The sequence below is a fragment of the Chenopodium album genome, chromosome 11 (assembly GCF_948465745.1).
Source record: "Chenopodium album chromosome 11, dcCheAlbu1.1, whole genome shotgun sequence".
In the NCBI taxonomy this organism is placed as follows: Eukaryota; Viridiplantae; Streptophyta; class Magnoliopsida; order Caryophyllales; family Amaranthaceae; genus Chenopodium; species Chenopodium album.
In genome coordinates this window covers 214,441-241,521 of record NC_137844.1, presented here as the reverse complement: position 1 = coordinate 241,521, position 27,081 = coordinate 214,441, and the positions used below count along the sequence as shown (strand labels likewise).

The 27,081-nt window shown below is 35.2% G+C and overlaps 1 protein-coding gene across 2 annotated transcripts; it reads right to left on the bottom strand.

The window, feature by feature from the left end:
- Positions 1-783: 783 nt before the first annotated feature.
- LOC145567048 (LL-diaminopimelate aminotransferase, chloroplastic-like) lies at positions 784-24,071 on the bottom strand. 2 transcript variants are annotated; one of them, XM_081626274.1, is made up of 11 exons: positions 23,923-24,071; positions 23,635-23,791; positions 23,442-23,509; positions 23,234-23,350; positions 23,001-23,063; positions 20,588-20,692; positions 17,326-17,361; positions 17,178-17,228; positions 15,616-15,936; positions 2,140-2,346; positions 784-1,218 (listed from the first exon to the last, which is right to left on the bottom strand). In XM_081626274.1, exons 2-11 carry the CDS (start codon positions 23,780-23,782, stop codon positions 925-927), a joined length of 1,410 nt encoding a protein of 469 aa, XP_081482400.1. In that variant the 5' UTR covers positions 23,783-23,791; positions 23,923-24,071; the 3' UTR covers positions 784-924. The 2 variants fall into 2 exon arrangements, with proteins under 2 accessions (XP_081482400.1, XP_081482401.1); XM_081626275.1 differs by lacking the exon at positions 17,326-17,361.
- Between the last annotated feature and the right edge of the window lie 3,010 nt (positions 24,072-27,081).

Sequence of the window (27,081 nt, the reverse complement as noted above, 5' to 3'; positions counted from 1 at the left end):
ATCCGACATATCCCTCACCATGGATTGGGTTTTGACACCATGTTTAAGATCTTTAAATGTTTTCTTGTATGATTCCAAAAGCCCTTTAAATGTTCTCTCCTATGCTAATGTTTTGACATAGATTTTTTTTTTCATCGTAATGTAAAGTTCAATAATACTCTGGTAACTTTTACTGTAATTTTTATGTCTCATAATATCCTTTGTCACCCTCATCATTACTACAATAACATTGTTGTAAATCCGTTGCACACATAAGTACAATACCCTTTGCCAAATATAAGCCTAAGATGACCCGAATAATCCAACTTTGACATAACTTGAACACTCTAATCCAAACTAACCCAAGTGTGTCTTTTCCCTCCTTGTTCTTCCTTCACAACTACAGTCATCCTGCTAACATGATGCCAATATTGAGAAAATAAAATAATCTCCTTTCAATTAATTCTACAGCAAAATTTAACACACAAAAATTATCCCCTCAATTTTCCTTATTTAAGAGAATCTAGGCAAGTTTTAAAAAAGAGAATCTAGGCAAGACATTATAAAATTAGATAACAAAAAATAATCCCTAAAAAGTGTACTATGTATCAAAGAAACTCTATTCCAAATCATTTTGGAAGAATTAGGGTGATTAAATTGCTAGGGCATTCAATAAGGTAATTTACAAATTGTTTAGACTCAAGGATCTGACCCCAACCTTAGCTTCTACTAAATCATGAAATGTGCATAAATTTGTTTTAAGCCAAAAAAAAAAAAAAAAAAAAAAAAAAAAAAAAAAAAAAATGGGAAAAACGAAAAAATAAAAATAAATAATAAAGTACGGAAGAAAAGTGAACACTTTTAAGTTCTATAATAGAAGATAAGATGGCCAACATTGTTCAAACTAACAGCCCAATGGGGCAAGAAATATGATTCAAGCATATATCACTTGTACAACTGTTTGAATCTTCTGCAGGCTTCCAGAATATTTTCCCGGTGACCAAAGGCACTAACACGGACAAAACCTTCACCTCCAGGTCCAAATCCACTACCAGGCGTGGTTACCACATGAGTCTTTTCAAGAATCTCACTGAAAACATCCCAAGAACTTCGACCAGGAAAGTGCACCCACACATATGGCGCATTTGTTCCCCCATATACATTAAAACCAAGGGACTTGAATGTATCCACTATTATGTTAGTATTTTCTTTATAGAAACCAATGGCTTGCTTCATTGCCTGCAAAATGTTCAAACTTGAATTCTCAGCTTTTTAATGAAGGACAAACTACAAAAATACTGGCGACCATTCGGAAGACTACAAGTACAATCCAAAGAAAGCTGAGATGTGTAAGGCACATATGTGTAGATGTATGAACTTCTCACAATCTCTCTCTAGACTAACATACAAAGACTTAAAATATACAAGCATGGTTAGTACTTAGTAGAGAAGTTTAGCCAATTAGCCTGCGACCTCAGGTTTGAACACCATAGACCTTATCCATTGATCTTACAATATACTAAAACAGAAATAGTGAAGGACAGACAAACTACAAAAAAATAATCTTGTTCTCTAGATGAACTTAATTGAGCTTAGCTTATTTTTACTCATTTTATTCATAAATAAGATGAAGAGAAAAGAGTCATATTCATTTGTTTCACGCACAATGTCACAACCATAACATGTTCAACAACTCTTGTTTCTCAATGCAAGTGCAAATTGCTCTGACTCTATTAACATAAAATATTCATGTTGGGTTTTATTTGATTCGTCTCAATTCATATTCAATTGTTAAAGTTATTATATAGATATTTGTGGTCAAAATGGGAAGGACATTTAGGATCGGAGGGAGTATTAAACTAAATTTTGAAAGTGGATTGTTTTTTTCTAGATAATCAAAAATAGAAATGTTGCCAATTATATAAAAACGGAGGGACTGAAAATAAACTATTTTATCTAGTGAGAAAAGTTGTCGTGAAGGCAAACGATTAAGCGAAAGGGATTATGCCCATAGCACTATTAGCAAACAAGAAGAATCTCAAGATGAGCCAACTTGCCAAATTGTCTAAAAGAACAAGCAAGAATATCTTACTGCAAAAGATAGATTGAAGCGACAGTCCTATAATCTGTACTCCGTAAATTGAAAGCAAAGAAACTGACCTGGAGGCCTTCTGGAGAAAGGCAAGCTAGACCACCGGCTTGGGATATGTTGGAAGCGCCATTGAAGCAAGTACTGACAATGCGATTAAAGTCCTTTGCCACGGGAAATCCATCTGAAAATAAAAGCTCTTTTGGCACAACAGTCCAGCCAAGACGAACACCAGTGAATCCCGCATACTTGGAAAACGATGCTGTCTCGATAGCAACCTACACTTGCCATGAGAAAAATATGTTAACAATTTATGATTTCTGCAAGTGCAGATTAAGATATCTACTTTGAGTGATTATAATGATCGGGCATAGAAAAGATGGTTTAACTTTGAAAATAACTCAAGCTCCAATGATTGCTAAATACAATTTCTGCACTTAGGTGTAATTTTGAGTTGTCGAAATACAAACAGGTAAAATAAATAATTTTCCTCAACCAGGGCAATCCTAATCATTATGGAGGCCCTAAGCAATAAAATAAAATTTGGCCTCTATTATATACAAAGTACTATTAAAAAGAAAACACAAATCAACAATCAACTTTGATACCATTTCCAAACAATAAGGTTTTTTATTACAAACATTAAGTTTTATACTTCATGTTATTTAGAAATTATAGTACTTTAGTTTTGGATATTAAAAAAAGAGTCTTAAGAAATTACAAAACTACGGTTTTGTAGAGAAATTTGTTACTTTAGATTTGGATTTGATGAAAAAAAAAAAAAAAAAAAAAAATATAATAATAATAATGCTTTTGAAGACATTCGAACCCTAGAGATGTTGAATTCTGTCTTTCTTATCATGGTTTTATACTAGCTTAGTGTTTGAATTAAGGGTGTTGCGAGTTGCTTACTCGATATATAAAAGAATATTGAAACGTAGAATTCGGATATCAGAGCTACAAGTGTCTCGCACTAGAAATATCTCTAGAGAATGGATGATTTATGGGATAGGAAACAAAGTATTGAAATGCTTCTTTTCCAGCTAAGTCTAACTCCGGTTGATAAATATAAGAATCAGTATAGGCGAAAATCCTCTTATGACCGTAGTGAAAAAACCATGGAGGCTTTTATTCTTATTCTTACTAAATTTCTACCTAACGGTAGTTAGCTAGTATATATGAATCAAATTTAAGATACATGTCTAGTCCATTGGATAGAGACTGTCATATGAAAAAGAAAACACCATCTTTTAGCTTAATATGATAATAATCAGTCCAAAATGATGTATCCCTTTTTCCTTATGTGTTGCCCTTTATGTCTTTCTAGGCTCTAGATAAAATTGTTGTGCTAATGTCATTTCATTGTTCAGTGGTATTTCTCTATGTAATCCATTTAAAGCTCTTTAAGGAGCAAATGGTTGAACGAAATCCAAGCTCCTACCCAGTTGCATATTGCTACAACACTTGCATGTTGATTAGGCCTTTATATATATTGTGCTTGCCTTGTTTTAAAGCGTCCCCTCCAAACCAAGAGAACCTCAAGGAAACCCGCTGTTGTTGGACCCATTTGTGCCCGCTTTGAAGTATTGGCCGTCACTAGGGGTGAGCATAACAAGGTACCCTGTTAAATTTCTTAGAACCAGAACCGGTTGTTGCAACAGGTTCCTAAAAATGAGAACCGGAATCGAAACCTGTTAAAAAGGTTCATGAAATTTGAGAACCGAAACCTGCAGGTTTCGTTAATTCAGGTACCTGTCTTTTCCTACATTTCGTTTTTTTTTTTTTTTTTTTTTTTTTTTGCAATTTTTTTTAAAAAAATTGTAAGGTCATAAATTTAAAGTTTGCAAACATAACAAACCAAAAACAGTTGTTTAGCAAATTTAATACATATGGTTATAACAATTATTTTTATTTATATTAAGTAAAAAGTAGGCTTAAATTAATATATGATTTGGGTTTAAGTAACACTTTTATTAGGGTACATGGTACCCCACAGGTTCCAGTTCCAAAAAATTGAAAACCTAAAGTGGAACCCATTACAACAAGTTCTCCGTACTCGTTCCGATTCTGATTCAGGGTGCCCTGAATTTTTGCTCACCCCTAGCCGTCACAAGCCCCGTCTCCGTACTCGTTACATTAAGACGTGTGCTCCCTTTTGAGATACCCGTGGCCCGCGTTGCTTTGTGCTCATGAGCCCCATTTTCGCACTAGGCTTGTGTTCTCGTGACCAAAAGACAACAGCAAGCCGCACGATCTAGTGTCAAAAACACTCGAACCGTGACTACGCTAAATCACCATGAAAGAGGACTTACATATTGCCAAATTTAAATAAGGAGCCATCATTCAGACTTCAAAAATTCACTTATCTAATAAACCGGTTCCCAAAAATCATTAATTTACTCAACATGTCCTGTTTGAACCAACAAAATGTGAACATGGATAACCTACGAATCTACGATGGCACTGCGAAAGCACCTATGGGGCCATGGACAGTGACGTTGGCTATTAAATAAATCATTCTAACTTTCCTCTAGACTAATAGAGTTCCTACATTCCATCAACTTTCCTTTCGATAAGACTTGAAATATCTTATCACCATCTAAACCACAAGAGAAGGAAAAAAAAAAAGGCAATGCATTTAAGGCCTTTCTTCCCTTATTCCTAACATAATTCCCTTATATGCACATTGAAATACATTCACAGCAGCTCTCCTTAAGAGAATAGTATTAATGTAAAATTTTGAACTCTTCATAATATTTACAATAACCTTTGTTAACTTTGACCTTTACGGTCTCCAATGCACATCTCTGAACACGTATATATTCCATAAGATTTGAGTAAAAATTCCAAAAAAGTTTATATTTTGAAAATTTATTTCAAGACAAATGTCACTAATCCAGCAACAACCCCACATGATATGGTTATAGTGTAGTTTAAAGTAAAAGGTTATAAACGTTGACCACCAAAGTCAATAAGTACTAATAGGAGCAATAGATTATAATAGATAATAAAGATCAAAATTGTGCATTAGCAATTTTTTTCTTAAGGAATAGAGTAATGTTCACTTTATTGAAAGCTTAAGCAAAAAAACTATACAGAGGTTAGTTTGGCGGTAGGGATAATTGAGTTAGTTAGATGAAAAACTTACCATATTATGCATGGAGTAATCTAAGTGCCACACCAAAAATAAACTTCAAAAAGGTGAAAGAGTGAGATCATGAAGAGGTTAAATGAGGTAATGGGGGATCGAAAACAACTCAGTTGGAAGGAATTTCGAAGGAAATGAAACAAATAAATTGCATAAGATTAAGGTATTTAGTCGTAAGGGGTGGAGGACTCACCCCATTTATGAGCCTAAGGTTTTGATTGATTGATTGATTTATTTGTTTTGGATTGGAAATTTTTAAAATTCGGTTTTTTTGGTTTGGATTCGGTTTTAGGCCTCTCATAAACGAAAATCGAACCTGTAGCCTGATTTAGTTATAAGTTGGGCCAAAAGTTATACCCCTAAGCACCAATTGTCCAACCTTAGTCTACCCATATTCTACGATCCTTCCACCACCCCCTTCTCTCTCTTTCTCTCTTTCATCACCCCTTCTCTCTCTCTTCTCTCTTCCTTCATTCTTTCACAATCTCTCTCCTCCAATCTTTCATTCTCTCATGACACAAATCTTTATTCTTTCTCCTCTCCTTCCAAGTTATTTCTCAATTTTGTTCTTGTTCTTCAATTTCCTTAAAAACCATGTAACTTAATCTACAAATTTGATTTTCACAATACAATCATAATTAAAACATACGTGCCCCACGTGAACTGCAACAAGAAGCATATCATAAATCATTTCATCTATCTAAAAAGGGGTATGGATTTTTTTGTAATTTGGACAATTTTTTGTTTTTTTTTTTTTTTTGTAATGTTGAGCATTGATCTGAAGTTCATGACCTCAGAGGCACCAATCAAGGAGAAGGATGAAATCTGATCTTACTTGAAACTAAATGTGATGCTGGAATAGCTTCTGATATTAGGAAGCAGTTAGGGTTTCATGAAAATAGAGTTGTTCCTGCTCGTGGTATAAAAGGGGGGATTTTTGTCTTCTGGACTTGGTGAGCATAAATTCCAATCTCCCTTCAAATTCCATAACCATAAGCCTAAAGTGTTAATTACATGTTTGCATGCTCCAAGTGTTGCAAGGGAGAGACATGCATTTTGGAATGACAAGCAGGCTCATATTCCTCCCCCACTACACCTTGGATGGTGGTTGAGGACATGAATGAAGTAACTTCTCTAAGGGGAAAAGCAGGGGAGCTTATTCTTTTAAGCCTTCCTATTGTAGAGATTTCAACAATTTTACCAATAAAGCTGGTTTGATGGACCTAGGAAAACGCAAGGTTTGGAAGATATCTTATAACAGAGCGCCTCGATCGTGCAATTGCAAATGTTGCCTTTGTTGAAATCTTTACACACGAAAAGGTTACTAACCTTGTAAGAACATACTCTAATCATAATCCCATCTTGATTAGTTGTGTAATGATCCTCTTAAAGGCCCCGTCCCTCTTAGATGCAAGAAAGTTTGGCAACAACACGATAAATTCAAAGATTTTTTCATTTCAAATTGGAAAAAATTTCAACCCTTTATCTAATATCCCCCCATTAGAATGCTAATACTTTTAGGAATTTAGGATAAATTGGAGAAAGTATGGGGATTATAAAACCAAATACTTCCATGTTTTAGCAAAAGTTAAAAAAAGTAGGGGTAAAATTGTTGCTCTCTATGAGCCTTCGGGTATCTTGATTAATGATCTAACTTTTGCTTAAGGAGTTAGCTAGGAATCACTACCTTGAATAATGGACCCTCTATGTCTTGGGCTCATATTGTAGTCTTAAATGATTCAGAAAAGACCTTACTTGCTTCTCTTCTATGAAGATAAATCAAATCTGTTTAGAATGGATCCCATTAAAAGCCTTGATGGTATTCAACCTCTAATCTATTAGCAGTTTTGGAAGGATATTGGAAATTTCATATAATGTCAATCACTCTTATATTTCCTTAATTCCAAAAAAAGGATCACCCTACCTCCATGTCTAAGTTCACCTCCATGTCTAAGTTCAGACCTATCAGACTTTGCAATACTATCTATAAGCTTGTTACTAAATCCTTTCATCTAGGCTTAGAAGTGTTTTGCATCGAGTTAGATGTATGGGGGACAACATCATTCTCATTAAAGAGGTTGCTCATCTCTTTCACAAATGTAGGAAGGGTAAGAATTTGATGATTTTAATATTAGATTAGGCTAAAGCTTATGATTGCCTTAAATGGTCTTTCATTTCTGACACACTCAATAGATTTGGTTTTCCTTCTACCATCATTAAGTGTATTATACATTGTGTTTCAGCTATTCAAATTTCTATTTTATGGAATGGTGAAATCACTTTCTCTTCTAATTAAGGATAGTGTGAGAAAGAGTAGTTGGAAGCCTCTAAAAATCTCAAAAAAATTATAGCCTTTCTCACCTCTTCTATATTGATGATGTGTTTTTTTTGGGGATTGAAACTGTTGATAACTTAAACACTATGATGAGTATTCTTGATGAGTTTGGAGTTTTCTATGGCCTAAAGGTTAATTATCTTAAATCTAGTATTATCTTTCCAAGCAAAATGGAATATAATATTAGACACCGGCTCACAACCTTAAGCAATTTCAAGTCTAGTTTCTTTTTTGGAAAGTACTTAGGGAGTTAGGGATAACATTAGCCATTAGCCCTAACAAGCTAAAAAAAGGTGATTGCTGGGAATTACCCTCAAGAGTTTGGATAGAAAAAAAGGTTGGCAAGCTAAATTGCTTAATATGGCCCGTAGATGCACTTTGATCAAGTCGGTGTTAAGTCCTTATCTTGTCCATGCTATGCAAACTAGTCTTTTACCCTCATCTATTTTAGATAGACATTGAGAAACAAGTGCAAAAGATTTCTTTGGAACAAATCTGATTCCATTAGGTACACTCCTAGAACCAAAATGGGAAAATGTCACCATTCTAATAGCTATGGGAGGCTTAGGACTAAGATCCTTAAAAGACTGGAATCTTTCCTTCATGGCCAAGGTGGGTTGGACTTTTCCCTAATTCCTCTCAATTCCCAATGTGGAGATATATTCTTAAAGGAAGAGAATTGTTATTCAAAGGTCTTATCATTAGAATTGGGAATGAAGATGATACTTTCTCATGGTATCATCATTAGGTTGGTTTTTAAAGTCCCCTTTACAAAATTATACCCACTAATATTCCTCAATCAAAATGTCACCAAAGAGTGTCCAATATTATAAGAAATGGTACTTGGTATATTGATGACATTAAGTATCTTTTACCGAGTTATATTTGCTCTCTAATTCTCGGCATTCCTCTTTCAACTTTTGAACCTTCCTCTTCACCAGATCAAATTAGATTGCAGCATCATTCTTCTAGAGTCTTCACTATCAAAGCAGCTTATTTCCTTTCCAAAAACCCCACACCCATTCACCTTCCATTTTCTTTCAATTGGAAAGCCTTCTAATTAGAGTACAAGATGTTCACGTGGAACTCTGTGCTTTCCATCATACCCTTTACCTCACATCTTGCTTCCAAATTTCTAAATTTTGATGATACTTGTTCAAAGGTGTAATACTTGTACATCTGCTGAAACTTTTATTCATCTTTTCAAAAGCATCCTTTGGAAAATGGTATTTCAGTTTTTAAAGCCACCCCCTAATTTTAACTATTCCACCTTCATGAACTCGATGATTAATTCATTTTCAACTTCTCCCAAAAACCAAAATGGAAGCCTATCTTCATTATGGGAATGTGGCATCTATGAAAATTGAGGAATGGAATTGTCTTTAATGCTGATATCTATAACTTTAACTTTGTGTTTAGAGGATTTATTATAGATTATCAAATCAATACCTTAGTTTTATAGGGTAATGAAAAGGAAAAAGGAAAGCTGAATGATGATGTTGGTCCTTCAATTGTCAAACCACCTTGCTGGCGCCCTCCTAGGGGTGGATTTATTAAGCTGAATACATATGGAGTGTTAAAAAATTATAAAAAAAAAAAAAAAAGGAGAATGATACTTTGACTACTGAAGCAAGTACAAATGCCCCAAATGCCTTAGGGGTGAGCAAACATTTAGGGTACCCAGTTTTGGAACTGGAACCAGTTTGGACCCGGAAAGTCTAGACCCGCAACTGGTCCGGTTAGAACCAGCTCTAGTTCCGAATCCAAAAATTTGGGACCAATACTGCTTACTAGAGATAGTTGTGTGTTTAAAGTTCTAATAGTCTCTTTCTTATAAAAAAAAAAATAGGGCCCAAAAGACAAAGCCCAACATACATCATGCACCTAATAAAAGTCTAATCTTACCAAACCCTAAAATCTCCAATCTCCTCATCTCTCACAGCCTCCATGGACACCATTAAACTGATTCTTTAACACCTTCACCATAATTCAATCAGTTCAAAAAAAAAAAAAAAAAAAAAAACATCACGTAAATCACCTATGCAACGTCTTCTCTCTACAAATACTTCTATTCGTTTCTGGATTGTTGATGCAATGGTTTCTTCAATTGATTTTTTTTTTTTTTTTTCATATTTAGAATTAGGAGAAACCAAGAGAGTGATATTTAAACTTTAATGAGATGAAAAAAGTATGAAATATCAATTTTTAAAAAAAAATCATTTTTGATTATATAATTTTTTGTTGTAGATCTATAATCCTTCTATCCTTGTAGATCTAAGTGTATTGAATTTATTTCTTAAAATAAAAAAGGTGTATTGAAGTTACCAGTTTTCCAAGAAATTACTTTTATTTTTCTAAAAAATCTGGAAATTAAAAAGAACTGATTCCTGCCAATTCCGGGACCAGTTTCCAAAATCATGGACACAGTTATAACCATTTTCGGGACCAATTCAAAAATTGTGGACCCAAATATAACCGGGTTCGGGACCAATTATTTGTTTTTGTACTGGGTACCCAGTCTTGCTCACCATTAGTTTAAACTATACAAGAGCAATGCCACTTCAATATTTGGAAGTTGAATGATTGATTCTATGCCCAAGCTATTAGAAGTTTGCTCAAATGGGAAGGTGATCATATGCACCATGAGCTAGCTACGGTTATCATTGATGTAGCCCTCCACAACAAGGATATGGGGATCATTTTCAGCATAGTGCCAAGGGAGCTTAATTCATTGGCTCATTATCTGGCGACATATGTTATGAATATGCATGTGGGTCAAACTCCTCATTATGTGGTTCCTACAAGTGTTGTTGCTGCGTTTGAAGATGATCTTAACGCTCTGCGTGCTCTCCTCTATACTTAGCTTTTTCTTAAGTGGTTGTACTTCTCAAAGGTTGTTTTATAAACTCTACTATCGGCTGTGTACTGTGCTATTAATTCACTTTTGATTCGAGCTTCGAAGAATGCATTTCGGTTATACGCATTTCTTTAAAGGTTAGGTTGTAATTAAAAGGGCTTTGCTAAGTAATCTATGCATCCTTTTGTGTTAAAAAATCTGTTAGCAAAATAACATGATTTCCTAGAATCATCAATGCTGATAAGAGAACAATAACATAATTTCATAAAATAATTAGTAAAAACTACTCCCTTATTATGGGACGTCGGACTTTTTTCACTACTCATGTATTACCTTTGACCATAATTTTTTACTAATAATAAAAACATATTTTATCATAAAATATGTGGTTTGATAAGTATTACTACAAAGTTTTATAATATACTTTTTAACATAATTTTCATTAATATTTAATTATATAAAATTAAGTCAAAAATAATGCATTGACATGTGTGCAAAGTTGAGTGTGTTCGATATTTTGTGGGGCGAAGGGAGTACTTTAAATAATAACATATTCAGTTTACAATTATTTAAAAAAACGTTTAATAAAATTTGATTGTAAGGCCCTATCTACTTCACCTTATAAAAAAAAATAATCAAAAAATAATAATTTCAGTTTAGTAAAATTTAGTTGCGTTCGATAAAAACAATTTTAATTCAATAAAAAAAATCAGTAACTTTAAGCAATAAAAATAATTTCAGTTCAATAAAAACAACGCAAAAACAAGGTAAAGTGAACAAATTTAAAGACTTTCTCTCTCTAAAAATTTATTTTCTGACATGACGAAGAAAGCTAGGAAGAAGCTGATTAAAGGAGAAGGAAGCAATTTTCGTACTCAGATTGAAGGAAGCAAGAGTTGATAGTTTGAAATCGAATGATAAATCGCTTAATAGAGTTATGCATATTCGTCCATGGCTCTAGAACTCGAGTTGTCGGAATGGCTCTAGAACCAAGTCGAAGTTGTCGAAATGGCTAAATGTGATAAAACCTAAGGAGGCTACCGTGATGAACTCGGAAAGAGGGGATGCTGGAAATAAGGGTTTAGATTTTGAGGTAAGTTCTTCGAATTCGATTAGGGTTCCTAATAAACCTTTGCTGTAATTGTCAATTAATGATGTATCCGATGAAATTACTTATAGGAAACTTGGAATTGCTTATGTAATTGGGGCTAATCCTTTTTCTGGGTTCAATTACGGGTTTTTGCAAGCATATATGGGGTGAGAAGAACAGTAATACGGTGAACACCACCTTTTTTACACCAAGAAAGCAATGCAAACATTGAAATCTCAACCAACTTCGACTATACACCCATTTCCTCTACACCAAGGAAATGACACCTCTTTCCAACCAAGGAAGCAACCATCAAAGTCTACTCAACTTTGATAAACATCACATTATCTAAGGGATTTTCCTAGTTCTTGGAGCACTCCAATCGCACTCCACACATACTCACCCACCGTGACAAACACAAACCTTTTTGGGCCTTTTCTTTTGTCGATGGAACCCTCCTCCATGCTCCAACCTCAACAAGCACCCATACTCGCCTTTTATACACAAAACCATGTGCATTCACCACTCACAAACACCATGTAAGCTTCCATGATGCACCTTCAATTGGTACATTTTTCTTAGTCCTCTTCGATCATTGAATCATCAAATATAATGGCTTCTATCCAATGACAATCCAACCAACAGTGCCTACTGCAAAGATTCACATCACCTTACAAAACCCATGTTAGACTGCTTGACTTCACATGCTTTTCCCGGCCATTTTCCACCATTAAAACAGAAACCACGACTCTTCCTCAATGGCAATCCGACGAAACCATGCCTCTGCAAAAAAAACACAATCCTCATGACTATCTATGTGTTTTCCCAAGGTTACAAGGCACCACTCCAATGTTAAGTTTAACAATTTCTCCATGGCCCTCCCTCACACAAAACTCGTATCCACCAATGTCGAGTTTATTACTGGATATCAAGATAGGGAAATCCTTGAAATCCTTGTGGTTCAACATCAAAACTCCATAGATATCAATCCTCCTACTCCGTCTTACATTGTTAATCAACCCGACTTTTCAATTTCGATAACAACCAATTGAAAATCTACCAAACACTCAAACTTTGAACACCCACAACACCAAAATTGAAAATTCAATACTAAAAGTACAATCTCATGACTTTCCAATCACAAACAAGAAGCATACCACACAAGCTAACCATTAAAAAACCGCGAGAAAGGAATTACAAAAGTGCTAGCTAGTTTACGATTAACGACAATTAACAACGACGAAGACATAAAAACAAAGAGAATTTACCATGGTAAACCCGAGAACCAGGAGAAAAACCCACCAATCCACTATAAAGAAATACTTTAATGAAGAACAATATAGTTTACAAGCTTTTAAAGCACCATGAAAACTCCCACCTCAAGCACACCATTTTCCACTCCCAAACCCTAAGAGTTAGGGCATTTACATTTTTGTCTCTCTCTCTCTCTCTCTCTCTCTCTCTCTCTCGTCTATTTTTCCCTTCATCTACTTACCCATAGAATAAAAACGCAATTTCGGTCACAATCGCGGAAACGGTCACGTTAATGCTATAACGAAAATAATGCGTTCATCGCGAACTGTGTCACGGTAGTCGCGATAAAATTTTTGTTTGACTTTTTGAAGTAATTTTTTTTTTAAATAATTAAATTATTTTTTTTAAAACAAATTTTCAAATATCCATTAATTTTCTTTGTAATTGAAAACTAAAAATAAGTTTTCATAAGAGTTAAAATGTCAAAAGTAAGTTTTACTAGTAGTCACGTGATTCCATTTCAAAGAAAAATGTAGAGAATGGTGGGGTCAAAGTAACATAAGGAACAAATGATGAGTAGCTTTTACTTATTGTTGGTGTCCCACTATTCCCAGCCATGACTCATCTTCACTTAACCCTCGCCTTTCACCTTTTCCCTCTTTCAATCTATCGAGTAGCCGACAAGTCGGCGACAATGGAGTTTGCCATGAAAATTTCATAAACCAACGAATATAAGCTATTTCTCGAGCGATCCGGAGGTTTATCAGCCAAAATTCGGATGTCGCGGTCAAAACTCGGTCTTTTATAAAAAGTCGTTACAAAACAGCAAATCTCTTAACGATAGCCTGAAATTCCATTATAAATCGTCCGCAACACAGCGTATCGGTCGCGATTTTATACTATGTTTTTACCCTAATACATCACTAACAAGAGTATATAGAGTGCAAAGCCAAGGAAAGCCATCCAACGGACATAAACAAGCCACGTCATTAAATCGCAAAAGCTGCAAAATACAAAGCCCAAGGGCAGGGCGCAGCGATACTCTTACACCTCTCTGTTCGTTCCTGCTCTAATTTCTGCGTTTGGGACTGCGCTTATGCACTTCTCCTGCGCACGCACCACCCTATCTTCCTTGCTGTTCGCTTCTTAGTCTTGAACCATTCTCCACACAATCCTGGGCCTAACAGGTGATGATACAAGCTTATTTGAAAAATTGCTACGAATAAGGATAGTTAATGGTTTAAATGGGTGAATAGCTTGAGAGTAAGAACCGGAAGAGATTCAAGTGCCCTTCAAATTGCAGCTGTAATTGGAAGCAAATTTAATGGGTTAAGGATAAGTTGAAAGATAGGTGTAATAATAATTCTTGGCTTGCTTATCCTAAAGGCCACTCAGTTACTAGTGGGTATGCTAAGTTAAAACAGGAATCTAATGAGGTTGATTGGTGTAAGTGGGTTTGGAACAAATTCAATGTGCCTAAGCATAGATTCATTTGTTGGTTGGTTATGTAGAGAAGGATAGAAGCTAAGTTGGGCATTGCTAGTAATGATCTTTTCCCTCTTTGCAACCTTAAGCCTCAAACTATTGATCATCTATTTTTTGATTGCCAATATAGCAGATAATGTTGCTTACAGCTGTAGACTTAATCCTGAACATATTGAGGACTGCTATTCTAAGCTTGAGCAGATTACTAGAAGGTTTAGAAGGAGAGTCATTCATTCAGAGTTGCTTCGCAGGGCTTATTTATTGGGAGCTGATAAACAAAGTGGTTTGGGACAGATGTCTGAGAAGACCAGAAGCTGTGATCAGGGACTTGAAGTTTAATATTTTTCAGAAAATTAGTTTTGATATGCCTGCTAAAATTAGCAGAAATAACATAAGATGGTTTAGAAGTACTCTTTGTAATTAGTGTAGGGTTGGTTCTGTTACGAGGGGTTGGCTGGTTGTGTCTGTTTGTTCTGCTCTTGTGGCAGAGCTGTAAAGTTCTGGTTGTTTGTGATTAATAACATTCATTTAGCTTTTTCAAAAAAAAAAAAAAAAAAAAAAAAAAAAAAAAAAAAAAAAAAAAAAAGGGGAAGTGGATAGGGCCTAAGAAATGATTACACAAGAGTGCATGTATTTGGAAAATAACACAAGTTATTAAAAAAAATAGCAAGTCACTGGCCTTACTAGAATAATTATACATTAATGTGTAAGAGTTGAAGCAGAGTTCATGAAAAAAGAAAAAAAAGTTAAATATCTTTCTAGAGAAATCTAACATAGGTTGTTAAGGAAAATAAAATAAGTTCTCAGGAAAAAAAAAAAAAACAAGGTAGTGTTTCTAAACGTTAAATAACACGTCACTAATCAGAAGGGGAAAAAAAATAGTACAATATAAAAATTACGTAAATTCTGCTTCGAAATCAAAGATCAGTTAATACGGAGTAGGTTTTTAATTTGTACTATTTCTTCTTCCATATGACTTTAGTATAGAATCGTTGCTTTTTAGCTATCCACTACTTATATTTCAAAGAACAAACTTTGAATTTGTAGAAAAATGAAATTATCGTGAAAAACTGTTTTTAGAATTTTTTTTTTTTTGGTTAAATAACTTTTAAAAGTTTTGGTGGTAAAAAACAATTTTTTTTTTTTTTTTTTTTTTTGGTAAAAGTCAAAATATCCTAGTAATATTGTAATTCTTATCTGTGCTTACCTTTTCGTGCAGCATAGATTGGTATTAAATAGTAATGATAAGTCTATACTAATTCTGAGAACAAAAGAGCGTATTAAATAGTAATGATAAGTCTATACTAATTCTGAGAACAAAAGAGCAACCAACTTCTAAAGAACAGGTGCTTTGAATTCACATTTGCTTAATGCTTACCTCCTTGGCTCCAGGAATTTCATAAATTGAGCGTGGGCTGTCATCTGAAATATACATTGCATATGCAGAATCATAAACAATGATTGACCCATTGTCCTTGGCAAATTGCACCAATTTGGTTAGTTGCTCTCTTGTCGCAGAAGCACCAGTAGGATTGTTTGGTGAACAGAAAAAAATAATCTCTGTCTTTCCAACAGCAGACAAATCTGGAAAGAAGCCATTCTCAGGATTACACCTCATGTACTCAATTTTACCATACTTCTCTGAATCCTTCTGATATTGTCCTGTCTGGCCCATTATAACACTTGAATCCACATATGCCTGCAAACCAAAAAAAAATTGTACATAATAAGAGTTAATTAAAAATATGAATCAACGAATAAATTCCTTGTGTCCCTAAAAAAAAATATTTTTAATAGGAAAAATTTATGAATTCATTCAATCATGTATTTCTAATCCCGACACACCAACACACTATTGGTTAAACCTCACCATTTGACTATGATCCTTAACATATCCCAAAAATTAACATGGATATACACTTAAGGATGGATAGAGATTGCATCAATAGATGACCAAACTCAAGTAATACTTAAATTCTTAAGTCTAAAAATGACTTAATGGTAAAAATCTAGAGCCAATTCACTTAATATCATCAGAAAAGAAGAAAAAGAAAAAAAACTGTGCAGAGGGGCACCAAAAGGATGCAATATGCAAAGTACACAACAAAATATCTGACATTCAGTTTTGGAAGGAGACTTGCTACAGAATAGGGGAATTGACTTCAGTTTTAATAAAAGATTACAAACTATTTATTAAAAAAAGTAATAACAGTTGAAATTAAAGGGGAAAAAAAAAAAAAAAAATCAGAGTGGCCTGCAATGAACTATCCCCATCACAGCAAAATTTCAAAGACAACACAGACATGAATACACCAATGTGACGCCCGTGCGGGTGCAGCACATCTAAGGGCATCACAAACCAGTTATGGCCTCAAACTTCCATGGTTTAAAAGACCAAAAGCCCTCTAAACCAAAAGCCCTCTAAGAAGCTATCACCAAAAGTATAACTCCACATAGCTATTAACAGAAAGATGTATCATTCATTGAGGGAAGTAAATCAATTAAGAATGGCCAAACGCCACCAAATATAAAATCAGGGAAAAGCTCTTAGTCAATCCTTACTATGTCAAGTTCAGGTTTACCCAAGTTGAGTGGATACTGGACAGATGATGCCCTTCCGTATTGTGACAATAATTTCCCCGGAACCTCAAAAAATTAACCTAAAAGTAACATCTGCAAATCTGGTCATTAATGGTGAAACTTGATGAGCCAATAACCCCTTCCCCTAAAAGATTCAATGAACTTCTCACGACTTCACAATCCAAACACTTCTCAAACGATTCAATTGGTATGAACGACATTTTCAGAAATGGAGGGATATGATAGGCCCTTACCGATAACGAATACAAATGATTGTAGTAAAAATCCACTTACAAACCATTCTCGTCAACAACATGAAAAGCGATGAAATTTAAAATAATTAACCAAACCATAACATACCGGGTACGATGGGTCCTGCACAGCAATTGTGACATCTGATCCAAAAAGCATCTGCCATTGAATAAAAGGTAATGGTACATGAGTCAATTAATAGTTATTTAAGAGTAGGAGAGAACTTAGGCTACTTAGTCCAATACAGCACAATCACCTTCAAAATCTCCCACAGGTTGCTAAGGAACCCACACTACCAAAAGGCACAAGCAAAGAACATTTGAGCACCATTGGAATTCAGAAATGAAAAAACTAGCCCACAAAATAAAATGTCACCTACATGTAAAAAGACAAAACCTTCAATTTTTTCCAGCTTCATAACATCCAACAAAGTTTGAGACAGCCTTTAAATTACCCCCAAAAAATAGAAGAGATTTTATAGATTTTTTGCCATGTCAATTGGTTGTGTATGAGTGGTTTTCCCATTTTATCATTCTTGTTTCCAAAGTATAGGGGAAAAAAATATCACATTTCCTACAATAAGTAATAAATTATGATTGGATTTGCAAACAAATCATCACTTAAACGGAACAAAGAGGTGGAAACGGCTAATATAAAGGAAGTAAACAGTGGTAAATCCTAGATTACGTAGTATAAGGATTGAAACAATGTGAATTAATTTTGGACAAAGGGTGTATCGATACATTGATAAGTACTATAGAGTAATAAGCTAACTTAGGAAGGGCATTTTAGGAAGTGTAGTATTACTAGGTTAGTAGTTTTTAGCCTTAGTATAAATAGAGAGAAGGAAGAAAGAAGAAGGAAAAATTTATATTGAGGGAAACCTTAGAGAGTCATGGCCTAAAGCCATTTTGGAGAGTTGTGAGCTAAACTCACTATTTGAGAGTAATAGCCTTAAGCTATTAACTTTTCTTTTGTAACCTTTCCACCATTATCAATCAATCTTGGCTTTCATCTTTCTTATTTCTTTCTTATAAATCAAGTTACCAAAAATATCAGATTATCTAGCTAATCAAAGAACCAATCTTTTTCTTTATTATTCTACTGTTATTAGTGTGAGGAATATCAGTCCATAACAAGTAGTATCAGAGCGGTGGTCCTGTGACTCCCGACGGGAAACCACCTCGTTAGCCAAAAAAAAAATTAAAAAAAAAATTAAAAAAAAAATGCAGTTTGCTGGAACAGAAGTAGCAAATCTCATGAGGCAATGGATTCAAGAGGGATTTGAACACCTTTCACACATAAGGGAGCTAAAAACTTCCAATCTCAAGGAGAAGGAGCAGAGAACTGGACAAGAACTGAAACTTCCAGAGTTTAATTGGAAGAAATTTGGAAGATTGGGTCCTTCAGCTTGAGGATTCCTTTCAATTTCTACAAATGAATGAGGAGACGAAGTTTAAGGCTGCCATCATTGGACTTGATGGCAAAGCGTTGCAGTGGTTTGAATGTGAACGATGATGGAAACCATTTCGTGATTGGCAAGAATTAAAGAGTTGGCTGCTTCGACATTCTGGGTTGTGGCTACCAAAACAGAAGGAAAGGAGTGTGATATCTCAGGAAGTATAGAGAAGATGGAGGAAAAAGACCTTCAAGTAGATTCGAGGGTGGCAGAGAAAGAGGACGTGGTGGAGATGCGGGGTAGCGCTCAGAACAGTGGTGGACGTTGTGGCCTTGCTGGTAGCGCTCAAAACGATTTTGAGGGGAGTAGTTTGGGAGAGAAGCTTGTTGGTGTCTCAGGTGGTTTACATGGAGAAAAATTCAGGAGGGGAAGTGCCGGAGAAAGTAGATCAGGCGGTGGTCCAGGATCCTTAGCCAGAAGAGGTGAGTCTGGTGGTAAGAACAGGGAAGGAGTTGGCTTTGTGAAAGGCGGGTCAGCAGCTAGTGGGTCCGGTGGAAGGCCTGGAGTTTTCTCAGGTAAAGTTTGCAGCAGTAGTTTAAGCCTCCTTGAAGTTTGGGATTTCTCAAGTGAATCTGAAAGCTTTGACGGCGAGTGGGGTAACGGATTTGAGGGATTTGCGAGAAAACATATATCTGGTGGAAGGCTTAGTGAATTCGGTGATGGGTTTGCCGGTGGAGGTCAAGGTGGAGTCAACGGCAAAGTTGGCGACGAAGAACCTGAAGTTTGGGTGGATTTCTGTATCATTCATAGGGCTGAAGTTGATGTGTTTGTCAAAAGTGGGATATGAGGGATTTTCGAGAAGGGGGGTGCTGATTGCAGCAGATCTGGCGGTGGTCCAGGAGTTTTGGCCGGAAAAGTTGAGCGTGGTGGTAAGACCACCACTAGTGGCGGCCTTAACGGAGAGGATGATAACTTTGTGAAGGGCAGATCAGGAGCAAGCGGGTCTGGTGGTGGACCAGGGGGGAGTACCAGTTTACCCATCTGTGCCGGTGAAGAATCCTGTAGTGGTCTGGGTTGCTGCTGCGGTGGTGGAGGGGGTGGAATTTGCAGTTGCAGATTTCAGAAAATTAAGTGTCTGAGAAATTTCGTGGAAACTAACTTTGGCTTGGAGGACAAGGAATTTCTAGAAGGTGAAGGGGTTAGTAATAGTAAGCATATTATGGTCAAAGGATTAAACATGACTTGGATGCCAATCCAGTTATGCCTGGTGTAGTAGCTGTACAAAGTTTTGGGCTTACTCACTTTAGGCCCAACCTATCACGACCCAAACAACCCATCACAATTTCTAATGACCGGTTTTACTACCCTTCACCCCACAACCTTAATATGTCTCTAGTCTAATCAACGTTTTCAAACAAAACTATTCTTCATTTTTCTCCTACTTGCACCCCTCTAATCTCAACGCAGTCACCACATACACCACCCAAAAGCCAATAGTCCCCAATGACAAGATGCTAACCTATTCTGCCATGTTAATGCTAATGGAGCACTAATTCTAGCCAATAAGCAGCCTTTCTCACTGCAATTCGCTCTCAGTTTTAGCCCATTCAAGAGCTGGAATAGTGATCATTGTTGCCGAGGCCGGAATTCGAGTGCCGACTATTATACACCTTGAGAACAAGGTGGAAGTTCAGGGGGGCCGGTAATGTAATAAACTAACTTAGGAGTAGCACTTTGAGATGTGTATTATTATTAGGTTAGTAGTTTTTAGCCTAAGTATAAATAGAGGGAGGGAAAAAAGGAGGAAAAATTTGTATTGAGGGAAACCTTAGAGAGTCATGGCCTAAAGCCATTTTGGAGAGTTGTGAGCTAAAATCACTATTTGAGAGTAATAACCTTAAGCTATTAACGTATCTTTTGTAACCTTTCCTCCATTATCAATCAATCTTAAAGCTTTCATCTTTCTTTTTTTTTCCTTATAAAATCAAGTTACCAAAAATATCAGATTATTTAGCTAATCAAAGAACCAATCTTTTTCTTTATTCTACTGCTAATAGTGTGAGGAATATCATTCAATTACATATAGAGAGACACATCTAACTCATCAAAAACAGTATACCTGTAGGCGCGCTATATCACACTTAGCTCCATCTGAGACAAATATATCACCTTCTTCAATACCAAGGTTACCATAAAATGTTGAAGCAATCGCAGCTCTTACTTTCTAAAAACAAAAGCATCGTTAGTCATCCTTACACATACAATAAAAATAAGGTAACGAGATAATTATGCAACATCGAAACAATCCGCCAGTAATGTACTTTATAAAAAAGATGCACAATACATGTAAATATATAATGCTTCACTTTGAACTTCAACATAAAGAAACCCAATTAAACATGACAGTCATAAAACTCATAAATTCAAAATTTACTTCCTCCGTCTTTTTAAATGCATCACTTTTGAAACTACCGACTCCTAGGTAATTTTTAGAGATAAGAGATAGAGGAAAAAAAAGGACCCATGTGATATGAGACAGAGAGAGAGAATTTATTAGCTAAAAAGGAAAGAGATGCATCTAAACTGAAACATTCATGTATAAAAAGTGATGCATCTAATAAAAAACGGATGGAGTATTAAAATCATGATTAGATATGCATGTTACACTTAACCGGACAAAACCTATCAACTCCATTTGCAATTACAACTTTTAAAAACCCAATAATTTGCAATACTATCATCAAAAATCATGAAAGTTTGAGAAACTGAAGCTTTAGGGATATGAAAATTAATTGGGTGCAAAGTAAGAGCAAAAAAGTCATAACACCAAAGTGACCTGCAGGAAGAGAAAACAATGATCCATCCCTCGTCTCCCTTGCTGTAGTTGGATTTGTACCATTTTTTTAGTCCCACCGACATCTTAAGCAACCAGGGCTAGTCAGCAACTCAGCTCCTCAGCAAGAAGCCGATGATACGCTGCCTGAAGAACTCAAGAACTGACACAAAGAAGGCATCCCAGCAAGCAATGAAGTATATCTGATAGGTGGCCTAAACCGCAGGCTCATCAATGCAAGCAATCAATGCTTTGGTTTATCTGGACTTATATTGATCCATTTCCAAGTATACCAAATGTCAGACATGTTGAAGTTAAAAATTCTCAAACTGTCTTAGACTTGGACACGGATTCAAGGACATGGCATCCATGAAACACACTCTTGAATTTATACATAATTTTGCATGTTTGCCTACGTTAAGTCATACATAGGCACACATTTTTCCATATATTACATAATATTCCCTTCACTTTCCTACAGCTTTACTTCAACAACAAGTGGATTGAATATAATTGAGGTGCCGTGGTCAAAATTGAAGTGTTGAGTATTGATTTTTAAATCACATCCATTGTTGAGGTGGCATGTTTCTAGCATGTCTGCTTATGATATATGGAAGAGTTGAAGCCATGATTAATTCAAACTCCTAACACTCCACCTAAGTACACCTACACCACCTGCTATTTAGCTTAAAGTTCACACTACATGCTATCTCTCAACTCCCTCACTTTAGTTTTCTCCCTCCTGCTCTCCTAGTCTAAACCTGAGAAAAAGACCTATGTTAGTCTGATACAGTAAAATTGGTCAAAAAACCAAGTCGACAAATTTCAGATCCTCCAATTACAACTTTACAAGTCAGATGTATCTCTACAATATGATATACATATCCAGACAAGAGATGAAGGGATAGGGAGGAAACGAGGGAGGAAACGAGCATATTAATTTAAAATTGGTAGTGTTGAATGGAATGAGAAGGAAATATTATGGCTATATCAGCAACAATGGTGGCTGTTTCTTTTGAGTTTCCTTTCTTTACTGTTATCTTCCTCATTCCAACACACGTAAGGTTCAAATGTACAATCCTTTCCATAAGACAATTTATATCCTCCACTTCTTTTCGTGGAAGGGAGATTACAAAATCACCAAAATTAAGGAGCACTTATAAACTATAACAACCTCAGTCGGTCAGTCCACTAAATCGCCAAATAAGTAGTAACCTTAGATGACTCATTCTATCCTAACCATAATCATCACATAATTTCCATAAGAGCATCATGCCAAAACAACTTCTTCTTGCCCCAACAAAAATACTTGTGAAAACTCCACAATAAATGGGAAAAGCAAGACTTCCCACACAAAGTAGATAACCTAGTTTCGATATCATCTTTACACTTTCTCCTAAGGGCCATTTAGACCCTTTTGGTATCATCTTTACACTCGGTCCTAAGGGCCATTTAGATTCTTTCTCTTTACTCTCTATAGTTCTATAAATGTAAAGTTGTGTTGACTCCTTAGCCTTTACAAGGCTGGCTCCAATGAGAGCCAATAGGGCAGTGAGAGTTGAGTTACAAATTATAAACACCATGTAAACATCCCACATACTCATACATCTAAACAACCTAAAACATGAATTAGCATGCAAAATTAACATAGGGAACAAAGTAATGAAGGAACCCAAAAAAAACACATGTTGGCACATACCTTTTCACCTTGTTCAGCTCCATAACCGCTATAGCCTTCTAGTGTTGAAAGACCATGTGCTCGCTACAAGTTTCATAGACATAAAAAATCATGTGAACAAAGAAGAAAGATTTCTGTAAAAAAAAATATATAAAATGAAAGTGAGATTTAATTTAAATAAAAGAGTGATATCATAGATTGATAGGTATGCAGAGTTGCAATAGTACAATAACCAAAAATATGAAACAGTGTACCTTAGCCATAGCAGAGGTAATGACATCAGGAATGGGCTCAGTAGTGTCACCAATTCCAAGGCTTATCACTTGAGCATCTGGATATTTGGCCAGGTGCGCGGCTCTTCTTCTGGCAACCTGTGTTTTTAAATGATCATGATCAAATAGTCGTCTTGTGGACAAAATAAAAATAAAAAAAAAATAAAAAATAAAAAAAAAAGAGAGAGACCTCGGGAAAGAGATAGCCGGCTTGCAGCTTAGCTATATTGGGATTTCGGGAGACCTTGCTTGTGTAAGCTGACATTCAAATAATAAAATCAAATTACTCTACCGTAAAAAAAAAAAAATAAATAAATCAAATTACTCAAATTGAAAAAATCAAAAAGAGAAAACACAAAATTCACGATAGTTTCTCTTCATACCAGTCTGTGGAGTTGCAACACATTTAAAAAACCCGGGTTTTGGTTTTTTAACTCTAACACCAACAATCTGAGCACTGCCAGGCCCGTCCCTGAGGCAGGGCAGGAGGGGCGGCAGCCCTTGTCCCAGGGAAAAGAGCTCTGATTTCATAGTTAAATCCTAACATTAAAGTGTTGTGCAATACATTAGCAACCAAATTTGATTCATAATTTTAGGGATATTTGATTCAATTATCGATCTCATAATTTTAGGGATATTTGATATGATGATAACAAATACAAACAACTTACCTCAGAAGCTGCTTCAATGGGGGATACAAGAACTAGATTCACGCCGACTGCGCTTCGATGGAGAACGTTGAGTGACTAATCTGAGAGAGAGCAATTCTATGGATCCCTATGACCCGCCACAGTTATTAAAGGGATATATCCGTCTAATAAATAAATGGGCTGAAACTTTATATGATTGTCCAATTATTGGGCCAGACCTCTTAAAGGTTTAAGGGTTTAGAGTAAATCTGTTTTAAAAAGTACAGAGTATTAGTTTTAAATTTACACTTTCTTTTCCCAAATATTATCTTCACACACCAAAGCTTATATAATTTGTCTCGTAAAAAAAACAATCTTGTATAAATTGTTTATAAGTTATTCTGGTTTTTTTTTATTTATTTTGAAAAAGACTGAAATTACATTAATTAAACTGAATTTACAACAAACGAAAGGAGAGTATGGTAACATAAGTCAATCACAATTTATCATATGTTTAATGTGTTTAGGATGAGTTTTCCTCAAAAAAAAAATGTGGTTAGGATGACTCTTTTGTCATGGTCATTATGGCAAACTAATAGTGTCGTGTGAAATGTGAACTATGCAATTGTATAGGTAATGTTACCTTTGCGGTTTTAACATGTGCTGACGGTCACCTACATTTTATTATAAATGCAGTTGCAGACTAGCAAGTGTAGAATTGTATGAGTTGGTTAGTGTTCTGTGTAAAACGGAAAATTGTTAATGAATAAACTTGGAAGTGACATAATTAATACCTTAAAAAAATAAATAAATAAAAAAAAATCATCTAGATCAACCGAAGAAGTTTCCAAAATGCGAGGAGAGATTACATCACTCCACACCGGATGGCCAAACTCCCATGGTTTAAAGTGAATCAATTTGTGTATTACATTATTACTCGCTCGCTTTACAAAATACCATGAAATGCTAGTAAAATTAGAAGAAAAAAAATCTACAATATCCTGTATAATCAGATGAAAAGAACTGGGGCTATACAAACGCTTCCTCATTGCCTCAATCACCACCAGATTATCACTCTCGATCTCAATGCAACTCATACCCTTGTGTCTCGCAATCTTCATGCCCTAAAATACCGTTTTCACCTCTGCAATCTTAGTCTCTCATTTTTCACTCCACTACACCGTAGCTCCCCAAAACACCACCCCCTCATTATTCCTGCAAACTGCACCCAGCCCCTTCTCCACCTCCCCCAAGACACCAGCATCAACAATAATTTTAACCACATCAGATGCTGGAGGAGACCCGCCCACAAAGACACTTTTTTCCACCCATCAATTCCCCTTGTTATTCAACTTTCCCACCTCACGCCCCTTCATATTACTCTTCAAAGCATAGGCAACAATTTGCTCAACATTCGGATTTTCACCCTCAATCATTCATTTGCTCCTTGTATCCCACATAGCCCAACACATGGTAATTACACTCACCATATCCTCCCCAAAATTACCAAAACAGTGCTCCCACCAGTCACCCATACTACAAAGAGAGTGAGACAAAACCATAGAATAATTGCACTTACTCATAGGTTTGGGCTAAACTGCAATCTTTTAACGCATGCATGACAGATGAGAAGCTATTGCGTGCGGATGCGCACATGCAAATTTTCGTGCGGCTATCTTGACTGATATGTTTTACTTGTTAGCTTATATGTTTCATGTGTTGGCTGATATGTTTAATTTGTTAGCTGATATGAATTTTGTATTGGCTAATATATTCTTTTTGTTAGATGATATATTTTTGATAGGTTCCTTTTATTGGCTGATATTAGACATCATTTAGCTTATATGTTTCTTTAGTTGGCTGATGTATTTATTTTGTTGGTTGATATGTATATTTTAATTGTTGGCTGATATGTTTATTTTGTTGGCTTACCTATTGCTTTTGTTTGCTGATTTCATCCTTTTTGTTGGCTGATACGCTTTATTTGTTGGCTGATATGTTCCTTCTATTTGCTGCTAAGTACCTCTTGTTGGCTTATATACTTCTCTTGTTGGCTTATATGTATCTCTTGTTAGCTGTAATACCTCGTATTTTTATACGTAATTTAATTAAAATAAGTATTTTGAGAAGTATTTAATTAAATTGAAATATTTTATTTAAAGTATTTTAATTATTTATTTTAAATAAATTTGGAAATATTTTATAAAAGGAAAGTTTATTTAATTAATAATTTTAATTAAGTTGGGGTTTAATTTAAGAAAAGTTTTATTTTAGTAAAGTTTTATTAGGGAGGGAATTATGAAATTAAAAGAGGAAAAATTAAGAAGAAGGGTTTCTAAAGAAGGGGTATAAATATCCCACATATGAGGCAAATCAACTTTGCCCAGAGTGGAGAAAAGCCAAGGTAAACTTCTCTCCCTTTTCTCTTTATTTTTCTTTCTTTTTCTTTCTCTTTTTCCCCTTCCCCTTCCTCTATGGCACGGTCGGCCACCACCGCAGGCCACCGGCGCACGGCCAGCAGCTGTGCCGTGGTGGCTGCTGCTGCCCGGAATTCCCGAACAAAAAAAAAATTAAAACTTTGTTTCAAAAATCAATTTAATCCTAGATCTAAATATTAATTATGGGTTTTGTGATTTGATTTTTGATGTTTGATTATAAGTATTATGTTAATTAATTTTCAGATTATGTTTATAATTAAAAAGCCCCAATTTTTGAAACCCTAGGTTCTTGATTTATAAATTATTGAAGGATTATGATATATAATGGTGTAAACCTTTGATTAAAGTGTTTTAAGACTAAATTACAGCAAGTTTTCATTAGAATATAGTGCTGGAATTTTTTGTTGTGTATGAAAAATCAAGTTTCTTTAAGGAATTTTAATTACCCATTAATTGGGATTAAAGTATGATGTTTTAAATATAATTTCAGCTTATTTTAAATAAATTATGAGGGGTTTTATAATAGTATATATTGCTGGAAATTTGTGTAGAGTGGATTTTAATACTCTTCTATAATTTTTGTAGGAGACTTTAAAGTGAGCGATTTTTATTAATTGTGGTGATATTAAGATCGTATACAAGGTACATTCGCGTACTTAGCATAATTTTATTGATGTAGTAGCATGCTAAAATGTGTTTGATTGATTACAAGTAGTATCATGCTAGGTTTGGATTGGAAATTGTAGTTTGGATGTTATTAGTG